Here is a 12,169-nt window from a genome sequence, read left to right as displayed (position 1 = left end):
TATTAGATGATTTTCAAAAGCATTCTGGTTTGGTGGTTAATATGGAGAAAACTGAAATCCTGGGAATAAACATAGAAAAGAAAATATTAGGGAAGAAAATGATAAATAAGAAGATTAAATATTTAGGTATAACATTAACAAATAAGAAGGAGAAGATGTTTAAATACAACTACGAAGTAATATGGAAAAAATAACAAAGCAATTAAAGGAGTGGCAAGGGAAGAATCTATCTATTTCTAGGAGAATTGTGGCATTAAAATGTGTATAATGCCAAAACTCTTCTATCTATTTCGTACTTTACCGTTAGAGATTAAGAAGAAACATTTTGAAGAATGGGCTAAGAAAATTAAATTATGGATATTTAATCAAAAGAAACCAAGAGCGATGAATAGAATAGTTTATATGTCTGACAAATTAATGGGTTGGGGACTCCCAAAATTACAGGAATATTATGAGGCATTTCAAATAAAAAGTTTGATGGGAATTCAAATAGACAAAAGAGACAGATGGATGAATTTTGAAAATGAGATAAATTTGAACATTGGTAGCTTTGGAATATATTCAAGTTGCTCAAAAACAGAAAGGCCCTCGAAAAGTGTTAGTGGAAATTTGGGAGAAATGGAAGGGGAAATGGATGCCAGGGATTCTGGACACGGCACCACTCGGGAGCATGGTCGGAAAGGAAGGAAGCCAAGCAATAAGAACTCTACATAGACAAGGAATACACAAAGTAGCACATTTGTATAATGAAAGAGGAGATTTAATACCGTTTCCACATTTTATAGAGAAAGGAGGTAAAGAGAACTGGTTAATACTAAGAGGAATCTGGGGAAAGACAAAAGCCTCCAGGATGGAGGAAGATTGTATAATGAAAAATTGTATAAAAATATATGATGAAAGGAAAGGAAAAATGTTAGGAGTTATATATAAATACATGATAGAAGATCAAGGATTTATGGTAAGAGGAGTAATGGAAAAATGGCAACAAGATGGAGTGAAAGACATAGATCTTATTAAACAAATTATACACAATATAAATAAGATAAAAATAGAGAAATATGCAGAACTGGAAAAGAAACTAATATTAAAATGGTATAGAACACCAAAACAGTTGGCATATATGATAAGTGGACTCAGTCCGAAATGTTGGCATTGTGGGGATAAAAATGCAATATATACCCATATGTGGCTAGAATGTCCAGAAGTAAAACATTTGTGGGAAAATGTTATCATATATATTGAAAAATATGTAAAGGTAAAAATAAAGATAAACATAGATTTATTATTTATAGGCATATTGGATTATATAATAATAGAACAAAGAAAGAAAGTTTTTCAAACTCATGATCAGAGCGGCCTATGCAGTAATAGCATTGGGGTGGAAAGACAAAAAAATCTGGACAATGCAGAAATGGTTGGAATATATATGGGAGCAAATACAATTAGAAATTTTTGACATAATGTCAAGAAATCAAATATGGCAAGAAAAACAAAAAGATATGAAGTGGATCTGGATGGAATTCAAAGACTGGTTAAACGAAATTGGAATTACAGAAGAAAAATGGACAAGAAGATTGAAAAGAATGGACCTGCTGCTGCGCATCTAAAGAAGAGAAGAAGAGGGGGAGGGAGAAAAAGGGGGGAAAGGATATGGAGAATGAAATATAAGATATACAATATAAATCTGTAATAATTACAAAATATCAATAAAAATATTTTTTTTAAAAAATGAATTTTCCCCTAATGGAGGGAGATCACTTTCCTCCAGCAATGCAGGTCCCTGGAAATTCTTCTGATAAATTAGATGTACTGTTGCAAAGGGGGCTGCAGTAAGGAAGGGAAATCAAGTGAAGCAGTTCACCTACCTCCTTGTGCGAATAGGGAGCTGATAGGCCAGAAGCCAGTATATTTAAAATAGTATTTCCTGTTTCTTGCATATCATTTTCTGCAGTTCTATAACCGCCTATTTTCTCTCTGTCAACATTTGCAGATTGTTTCTATATATACATTGTTGCCTACCTCAAGTTATTGCCACAGCTATTTAAATATTGATGGCTAAAATTGAGACTCTCCACTGAAAAAGCATAGGTATACTCAAATATTTTGTTCTGCTTAAAATAACTGCTTCCCAAGTGCTGTTTTTTCAAAGAAGGTTTAAAATTAATCTGGGTATTTTTACCTGATACCATTTATTTTTGTTTTGTAGGAAATCAAGCCTCCAGCCCATTATAACCATGGATACAGTGAAACGCTTGGACGCAAAAGTCACATTGATGACTATAGCACATGGGATATCGTCAAAGCTACACAGTAAGTAGATTTAATTGGCACAAACTATTGTTCCATATTACCAGTATATAGAAACCATCTATAACAAATGAAAATGTCTGCTTATCGCATGACTGATTGGAGGAAAATAGTAGTTCTAGACTCATGCATTCTTGAAAAAAACAAAGAATAGTATTGATTGCTTATTTCAATTTAGTAGCAAAAACACAAATATGAAAACAATTGTAAAAGTAAAACAAATTAAACAAATTAAAAGGGAAATATGAGAATTTAAATAACGATACTGAACAATTTGCCAGCTCTGCGTTCTCTCAGTAGCATTTTTTCCAGTCCTTTTACTGCCAGCTACTAGGCCATTCAGAAGATTTGATTGGAAAAAATATTGTGGTCATCACAAACAAAATATCGTGATCATCACAAACTGGAACTTTGGAGTGTAATTACAACAATCTATTTCCTGCTTAACTCCAAGCTTGGGTGAAGAGAAAGTAAATGTAGAAATTTTGGAAATTAGAATTCTTTCTTCGCATGTCGTGTGGTAGGCTTGTATTTTCACTCTTTTTGTACATAAGATAATCAGAATTTTGCAAATTCTTTTTTTCCTGGTTAAAAAAATAAGTTGTATTTAAATTTTTGACAGAAGAAGAATTACAGTAGTAGAAACTCAGTTTACTGCCAAAATGATGGGAAAATTACGAATGAAATTTACAAACTGTAATACGTGATCTGAGGCCTCTTTTGGTTTATTTGAAAGCATGATCAAAATAGTTTTCCGTTACAAATAAATACAAGGCAATTATTTTTTAAAGATGTTCTGACAGTATAATTGGCTTTTCCTTTTTGATTTTACTTCTTTATTGTATTTCAGATTATGATTTATAACTCCCTAATGGGCCTGCTACATTTATAACTGGTGTGTTGAAAATGCTGAGTACAAGTATTTTTAAAAACAAACACATTATTCTTAGTGAGTAAACAGAATGAATGATAAAATCTCTCTAAGGTAATTGCTTATGTTTTGGTCATGCAGTTAATTATTTGAATGAATTACAGTGAATAAATACATTGTAAAATGTGTAGAAAAGCTAGGACTAAAGGCAGAGTTTTTAAACAGCTGTGAAACACCAAAGCTGCCAAAGTAACTTTCACTTCCCAGACTTTGGTCCTGTTATTAGTTTTTGCTCTTTAAAATTAAGAGCCAAGTAGAATTTTACATGAACCATAATGTTAGAATGACAAAAAATATCAAATTTACACATGGTATTGATGGGATCTGAACTGAATTATTTGAATAATTTCACCCTAAGCTCCTGTAGAAATATATGATACTTCGTTTTGTCCTGAAAATTGAACTTGAGAACTGCTGAGACATGTACATAAGAGATGCCTATTTTCCTTATGATTCTAATGGAAAGTCATTTTATAATTAAAGCCTGGAAATGAGCACCGCCTAATGGACTGAGCAAGCATTGTAAACATTTGCAATACCAGGCCAGTGTGTTATTTGTAGCAAAGCAGAAAGTGATGGTGTAATTTAAAATGTTTGGCTTATTGTCTTTAAAGTTTTGGCCACAGTAAACATGCATGTTTTAATCAGAAAGGAAAAAGCTTTTGTTGAACCATCTGTGGATGTGGTGTGGAGTCATACAAGACTTTTCTGTGATAAATGTGGCATGCTTTGAGTTGATATATATTGAGGTGAAGAGTTTTCCTTTCCTTTCTTTGGCTCATTCTGCACATGCAGAATAATGCACTTTCAAACTGCTTTCAGTGCTCTTTGAAGCTGTGCGGAATGGCAAAATCCACTTGCAAACAGTTGTGAAAGTGGTTTGAAAATGCATTATTTTGTGTGTGTGGAAGGGGCCTTTGTGTTTTTGTTACTATGTGCTTCTGTTATATGAATGTGCAGCCAGTGGGCAAAAATGTAGCTGCAAATATTTGTATAATATTTGGAAATAAAAAAGACTTTTGGGAAGATTCATAATGCCATTGTGCTTATCAAAATAATTCGGTTGGACTAATAACTTTACCTTTGATAAAAAATACATATCTTGGGTCAATTCTTAACTTTGTTTATAAATCATTCAAAATTCTAAGTCTTACTGCAGTTGATTATGTGGAATTGACTTGAAGCCCTTGGATTATGGAAAAGTGTGGAAGATGGTATGATGTAAACAAGGGCTAGTGTGCTATGGGGCATATGCACGAGGAAAGAGGCCTCTGTTGAGTCATATGGTGAGATCTTCCAGGTTGTTTTTGTAGGGGAAGTCTTGGATTACAAGCGGAGTCATGCTAAAGGAAGACCATTTAGTCACTTCTTTCATTATACTCTTGTGTAACCACTATAATGTACTTCTGCATGTCAGTAAATGTGAAAAAGTGCTGTGAGGACCACATGGGAGTCTTCAGCAGAAGGGGATAGTTGGCAAAAATCTCCTTCCTTCCCTTTGCATATGAAAATATTGTTCTGTCTTGAGGAGCTGCCACTACACAAGCAGAATGGCATTTTAGGATCTAGGCTGCAGTCTTCAGTAAAGGAGACCCTGTAAGACAAAGCAAGATTCAGCACGTGTGACTTTTATTAATCTGAAGTAATGGAATTGCTTCATAATTTCTTTTTTCAAGGTACGGAATTTATGAACGTTGTCGAGAGTTGGTAGAAGCAGGCTATGATGTACGGCAGCCGGATAAAGAAAATGTTACACTTCTACATTGGGCTGCAATCAACAACAGATTAGATTTAGTGAAGTAAGTGAATATCTGACTTGGTTTGCTATCCACTCTGGTGCTTAATCATATATTTTGTTTGTGCTCGCATACACTTGCAAAGATGTATTAGTGGAGTCATATCATGTATTTCCAAACATATTAGATAGAGCCACATCATGATAGGATAGCAGGATATGTAAGCTTTATAATTTAAATACTTTTACACTACAGACATGGTTTTTCTGTCACTCCTAATTTGGCTGTGAAGAATTAAAAAGTGCAAGCCAATGTTACACAATTTTAGCAGTCAATTTATAGATATTTATTTGCATTTTCATAACAGCCAAAGCCTCCTAACCAAATTGATACTGATATGAAAGCATCTGGTGGACTTGTGTTCAGTACTGCACTGTACAAGTGTTATGTAATAATTCTTATACCAAAAGAATAGTGTTATATGTTCTTTGTGAGCATCATCTCTCTCCGCCATCCTTTCATGGCCAGTCAACAGAAGGGGAAGACCACAGGATTCTTTATTCAGTTTCAAGCAGCTACACTCCTTCCCTCTCCACATCGCCCATATGAACCCCCTGTGCTCCCTTTTATCCCTCTACAGAAGGGTTCCTTTTCCCTTGGATCTCCCTGCTCTTGACTATTAGGCCCTTTCCGCATGGCAGAAAGGGCACCTCTCCACCGGCAGAAATTATGCCGGTGGAGGGGAGGGGGCCATTCGCACGGGAGCGTCCACCCCACTCACCTCGTCCTCCAGCGTCGGTCTGGAGGGCTGCAGGGACGCGCCCATGCTGCCCTCTGACCTCCAGGGGTCGGAGGGCAGCGTGGGCAGGTCTCAGCAGCCCTCCAGACCAATGCTGGAGGACGAGGTGAGTGGGGGTGTACGGGAAAGTGGCGTCTTCGGCGCGGTCCTGTTTGCACCGTGCCGATGGGAAGACGGCGCTTTCCAAAAACGGTAGAAAGCGGTGCCTTCGCACCGCTCAGGGCCGCACAGAATGGTGCTGCTGCAACGCCTGTGCAAACAGCTCCTCAGGGACCGGTGTTTTTCCGTCCCTGGGCCACTGTTTTTGGCCCCGTGTGGAAAGGGCCTTAGTGATCAGCAGCCTGTCTGTTGAGTCCTGCTGGCCCTCCAGTGCTCTTAGCCCTTTCCCGATTGCAGCCTGATCTGGGTTGTGTTGACCCGACTGTACTGTGGGGAAATACTGAGGCCTGATGATTGCAACCTGGTCTGTGCTGTGTCAGCCCTGCCCTGCTCTCGGGAATTGCTGAGGCTGGCTTTTACTGCCCAAGCATTTTTGCCAGTTCTCTGCAGCTGCTTCTGGCCTCCAAGAGGTTCCTCTGTTCACTGGTAAGTCCAGGAGTGGGGTTGCCAGTTGCAGAGTGTCCTGCAGTTCCTGGGCAGGCATCCATAAAAGGGAGGAGTGTGGGGAGGACTTCTGGGCGCTGGGAGGCAGCCCCATCCCCGGACAGAATTCTAAATCTAAATTTTATATGGTTTTTAAGTGACTCATTCAGTCAAGTGGATTGTATACGGTTGTTTTGAAAAAGTTAACTTTTTCACAGTATCTCATAGTCAAAATTACATGTGTGTATATTTATGTAAAATTCAATTAATGTATTTGGAACACAGATCCCTTCCCATTTTAGTTGTCAGAGGAAGTGTGCAACTTTGTCTTGAGGTTCTTGGTGTTGCATTTACTTTCTGTCTTCCATCTATGCGTGAAACTGCTTGTTGTTGCATTTTTTTTTGCATCTTCTTTCTTTTCCTTCGCCTGAGATTCAGATCCCCTTCACCCATGCTCTTTGCTGTTATCCAGAGCACATATTCTGTTTTACTACTTGCAGAAATAACCTTCTGGTTTTCTATTGTGCTACTGCAGGAGTTTTTTTCCGGAAGCCTACTACTGTGTGCTTAGAAGTGTCTATTCATTCTCATACACTTGTGGATCAGAGTGCATCTGAGCATGTGGTTGTCAGAAATTACTTTTCAGGCAAGGGTGGATGGAGTCTTTGAGATAACCCAGAAGTAACTGCTCAACTGGCCAGCTGTGATGACAGCAACAGACGCAGATTCGCTTGTCACTTCCCCTGTGGTCACCCACAGTTTCACGCAGTTAAACAACAAATTTGCTCAGAGGCATAGAGTCCTTTTCAATTTTGAGGGTATGGGAAGGAGACAGGTTGCCATTTCCTAGTACAATGTGATAGAAAGGAAATCGTTACAAATACTAAGGCAGTTTCTCTCTTTTTGTCTCAGTTTCTCAAGATCTGATTGGAATTAGAATTCTTAACTCTCTCTCGGCATGAAGTTATGAACAGCAGTGTCCCTGTTCTCTTCTGAAAAAAATGTTTGTGGTCTTTCAGCTGTCAAATATTTCTTTTCTCTGCTCACTTCTTGTAGATATACTTCTAACCTTAAAATCTCTTGTTCCTTCTGTACCATTTCATTGCACCTCCTGCCTTCTACTGTAGGAGTGGGGCATCTTGTGTGGGTGTGATCTCGACCAATTGCAGAGAGGCAGGAAATGATGAAATTCTTCCATGTACTTCCTGTGAGGTCTTGGGGTCACCTTCTTCAGTATTTTCCTGCCTCTGCAGAGAGCAGACGCGTTTTTTGGCTCTGGCAAAAAACCCTCACCAGGAGGTCTGTTTGTGCTGGCCCAGTCAGTGTTGGTCTGGAAGTCCCTAGAGGGGTGAGTAAGCTGATCCGGCTTGGGGAAGAGGTGGTTCAGGCCGGCCGCTGAAAGCAAACCGCTTTCCTTCCCACCCACCCCTCCCCCACCCCTTGGCAAATAGAACGCTGGCAGCTAGGTCAGGTTAATCATGGACGCTGAGGTCCTTTTTCGGGCCTGAACGTTAAACCTTTGTTGAGCTCCACAAGGAGCTGCACACCCTCCGCAAAGTCAGGCGTGGCATAAAGAAGGGGGGAGAAGCTCCACTCAAACGGACGCCAAGCAACGCAGCTGCTGGAAAATCTGGTGCCTCCGAGCATGCGCAGTCATCCCAACTCCGCCAAGAAAAAGAGAAAGTATCTAAAACGCTGTGAGTCTAGCGCCTTCCCAGGGTGCGCCCTTAACTGGAGACTCGACAGTCAATTCCTCCGGCCTTCCCAGGGCCTCGGAGCAGCCCAGCAAGCACCTCAAGCTGGCCTCCCGATCAACTGGTTCTTCCCTGTGCCCTCGGCCAGGCAAGACTCACATGGATCCTGAACGGGGAGATTCTAACACTGGGTAAAGTTAACTCCAGCCTCCTCCTCCTGGATGAACGCTCCCCCTGTAGTTTTCGGGCTTGAGTTCCTAGGAAGGGAGATGTAGACAAAGCTCTTGATGCAAAGAGATCAAAGAAACAGCTAATGCCCGCCTCCTCTACTCGGGTCCCATAGGATCCCGGCAGTTCCCACCGAGAGGACCTCCGGCTCCTACAGAAGGGAACCCCTTAGCCCCACCTAATGAGGAGGAAGAAGAATTATCCAGTTTAGACGGCTCTGATGGGGGAGAAAATTCCTCTGGCCACAGAGGGAAACCCTGAGCCAGCTGTAGAACAATCCATACAGTTCTTTAAACTGGAAAGAAATCCAATCCTTAATTTCTAAAACTATCTCCTCATTTGGATTTACGCTACCCTGAGGACTGGAAGAACAAATTCCCCAGCTTCCTCCATTAACGCCTAAATAACAAGCTAATCAAGGGCTATCCAAAAGGCACATCATCCCACTTCCCCGGGCTGATAGGGAGTGGGCTTGGCTGGGCATTTCCCTGTTCCTGAATGCTTTGTTAAAAGGGATTCATAGGGAATGGCTTCCAATCCCACTGCCCACAAGGGCTTGCCCCCTAATTTTAAGAGAAAATATCTGATGCCTCAGCAGTTTCACGTCCTCCTCCAGAACCCTCCAGTCCATTCCCCCGTGTCCACCCTACATCCCCGCGCACTGGTAGCCAAAGAGGGGGAGGGCAATATCAAGGACCCGCTTGATAGGAGGTCTGAAGCAGCGCTTCGTAGATCCCATGAGTGGTTGGCGGCAGCCATCAAAACTCTTACGCCCTCCTCCACAGTGGCCAGAGCCTCCATGGTGTGGCTCAAACGTCTCCTGGAGATGATTCCAGTCGAAGCAAAAGGCATCAGAGAAGGCATCGAAAGGGTCGATATAAAAAGGGTCGATATATAAAGGGTCGATATATAAAGCAGTGGTGCGACCGCACTTGGAGTACTGTGTCCAGTTCTGGTCGCCGCATCTCAAAAAGGATATTGAGGAGATAGAAAAAGTGCAGAAAAGGGCAACAAGGATGATTGAGGGACTGGAGCACCTTCCCTATGAGGAGAGGCTGCAGCGTTTGGGACTCTTTAGTTTGGAGAGGAGACGGCTGAGGGGGGATATGATTGAAGTCTACAAAATTATGCATGGGGTAGAAAATGTTGACAGAGAGAAATTTTTCTCTCTTTCTCACAATACTAGAACCAGGGGGCATTCATTGAAAATGCTGGGGGGAAGAATTAGGACTAATAAAAGGAAACACTTCTTCGCACAACGTGTGATTGGTGTTTGGAATATGCTGCCACAGGAGGTGGTGATGGCCACTCACCTGGATAGCTTTAAAAGGGGCTTGGACAGATTTCTATGGAGGAGAAGTCGATTTATGGCTACCAATCTTGATCCCTCTTTGATCTGAGATTGCAAATGCCTTAACAGACTATGTAGATCGTATAACAGCCGCAGAAGGCCATTGCGTTCACATCCTACATGTGAGCTCCCAAAGGCACCTGGTGGGCCACTGCGAGTAGCAGAGAGCTGGACTAGATGGACTTGAGAAGGAGCTACTCAGCAGCGGTCGTGGTAACAGCAGAAGCAGTTAAGGAAAAGAAAACTGCCACAGGAACAGAAGCTGTTGTTCACTTCAAAGAGGTACAGAAGGGTTTGTATTCCTTGTTTCCCCAAAGTCACAAAACAGTCAGTGACAGAGTGCAAGCGCAGCTTTAACTGTATAACCAAAGCACGCATAGACCAAACTGTTCTGTGCATATACATAGAGACATACAACCAATCAGGGAGCAGTGATGCAATCACACATGATGTGCTTAGTCATGGTTGCATCACCCACTGAAACTAGGTGAAAGGTAGAGTATTGCATCAGCCAAGCTGTCAAGTAGATTTTGGTGATCTAACTGTCAAGTCCTAACAGGACTTTGGTCTGATCCAGCTGGCTTGTTCTTATGTTCTTATGTTCTTATGTCCTTTCTGCCAATTCCTTCATAGCAGATGTCTGCAACCGGCCACGCCATGTCACTTTGGTGGCGAGGATCCTTAGCCTCCTAACATGATAGCAAGACGCAACGCCTGGATTCGCCCATGGCAAGCGGACATACAATCTAAACACGTAGTGGCTGGTTATTCATACTATGGAGGGGCCCTATTTGGCAGGGAATTGGTGAAGTCCTTGTCCAAACCAAGGACAACAAAAAGACGATACCAAAATCTGTCGAGACACCCGACAGGTCCTCTACCAACAGCAAGTTTACCTTCCGGTCCCACAAATCCTTACCCCGCACGCAACGAGACGGGCAAAGACCACACTGGCAGAATCAACATTCCTTTCGGAACTACAAACAGTCAACTTCAAACAATACCAACAAGCCGGGCAGGATCCTTCAGCTCCAATAAGAACAAGCAATGGCGATCAAAGCATCCCGGTGGGAGGCCGTCTCCAACACTTTCAGCACCGTTGGCAGGGAAACCACGTGGACGGGTGGACAAAGGAAGAACATCTCCACAGGTTATGTGATGGAATTCAACGTTATTCCACATCACCACCTGTTCATTTTCGCCGCTCTCAAAGAGGATCCGGCCAAAGTAGCAGAACTCTGGAGGCGGTTTCCACCCCTTACCAAGATCCAAGCCATCGAACCTGTGCCGAACGAAGTGGAGCGTTTCTCAGGGACATATTCACATTTCTTTACAGTCCCCAAAAGAAATGGGGACTGGAGAAACAATCCTCAACCTGTGAAGCACATCAACAAATTCATTCGGGTCCCCAAATTCAGGATGGAAACCCTTCGGTCCTATCCACGGCAACTCTTAGCCATCGAGAGATCATGCTGACCCGTTAGATCTGACCCGGAAACCCTATTTGCACATCCCTATTCACAACTCTCACAGAAAGTACCTGAGATTAAGCCAGCCTACCAGGATCAAGCGTATCAATTCAAGGCGTTGCCATTCCGGACTAGCCCGCGGCCCACAGGAGCCTTCTCCAAGGTACTAGTGAGAAGCAGTCATCATGTTGAGGGAACAGGGGATACACGTCTACCCCTACCTCGGCGATCTGCTGGTTCGTTCACACTCCGTCCCCAAGACCATGGCTGACATCGAGGGTAGTTCAAGAAACCCTAGCACAGCGTAAGCATAAATCGTAAACAAAGAAAAAAGAAGCTCTTTCATTTCCCTCCACACCGCGGCTACAGAACACCTAAGCGAAGGGTGCTGGATATGGTACAGGGCTCGCTTTTTTCATGCCAGAAGAGAAGGTAGAAAGAATCAGGGAAAGCGACATTACTAGTCGCCAATCAACAGAAGATCGTCCTTTACTAAAGAGCCAGCAAAGTCTGCTGGGAACCTTCATCTCAGTAATCGACCTGACCCAGTGGGCACGTTTCCTGACGAGAGACCGCTCCATGATTCCTCCGTGCGCACCAGCTGGACGGTATTGCCAAGAAAGAAAGAAAATTGACCGCCCCCAAGAGTCCGTCTCAGCCTTCTCTGGTGGGCCGAACGAAACCAACCTCAGACGGGGAAGGCCCGAGCGTTATCCTACATGCTCGCTCGAGCTCAAGTCTTCACAGGCAGCCAGCCTTCAGGGCTGGGGGGGCCACACTCAGTCAAATGTATGTCCGGGGGGGCTTGGTCTCCGGAAGAATCACCGGCTCCACATCAATGTGTTGGAAACTTCGAGCGATCTTCCTTTGCCCTTCAACATTTCCGGCCACAAATTAAGTCACCAACGTAATAAATCATAAGAACAGACAATGTTGCCGCTGAAGATGTACATCAACAACCAGGAAACCAGATCAGCAAAGGCTCCGCTCGGAAGCTTAACAAAAATCCTCCGATGGGCCGAGGGGCACTTGGTATAAACTAGAAGCCCTGCACACATCAGAGGAGTCCAGA

At 42.5% G+C, this 12,169-nt stretch overlaps 1 protein-coding gene across 2 annotated transcripts in view; it reads left to right on the top strand.

The window, feature by feature from the left end:
* ZDHHC17 (zinc finger DHHC-type palmitoyltransferase 17) overlaps positions 1-12,169 on the top strand; it is a 71,904-nt gene that overhangs the window by 19,373 nt on the left and 40,362 nt on the right. For both annotated transcript variants that reach the window (XM_048499636.1, XM_048499635.1), the window contains exons 2-3: positions 2,207-2,310; positions 4,915-5,037. In XM_048499636.1, the coding sequence (XP_048355593.1) occupies positions 2,207-2,310; positions 4,915-5,037 (227 nt within the window). The remainder of the gene's footprint in view (positions 1-2,206; positions 2,311-4,914; positions 5,038-12,169) is intronic.

Source organism: Sphaerodactylus townsendi, linkage group LG06, assembly GCF_021028975.2.
Source record: "Sphaerodactylus townsendi isolate TG3544 linkage group LG06, MPM_Stown_v2.3, whole genome shotgun sequence".
In the NCBI taxonomy this organism is placed as follows: domain Eukaryota; kingdom Metazoa; phylum Chordata; class Lepidosauria; order Squamata; family Sphaerodactylidae; genus Sphaerodactylus; species Sphaerodactylus townsendi.
This window is presented reverse-complemented; position numbering and strand designations above follow the sequence as displayed.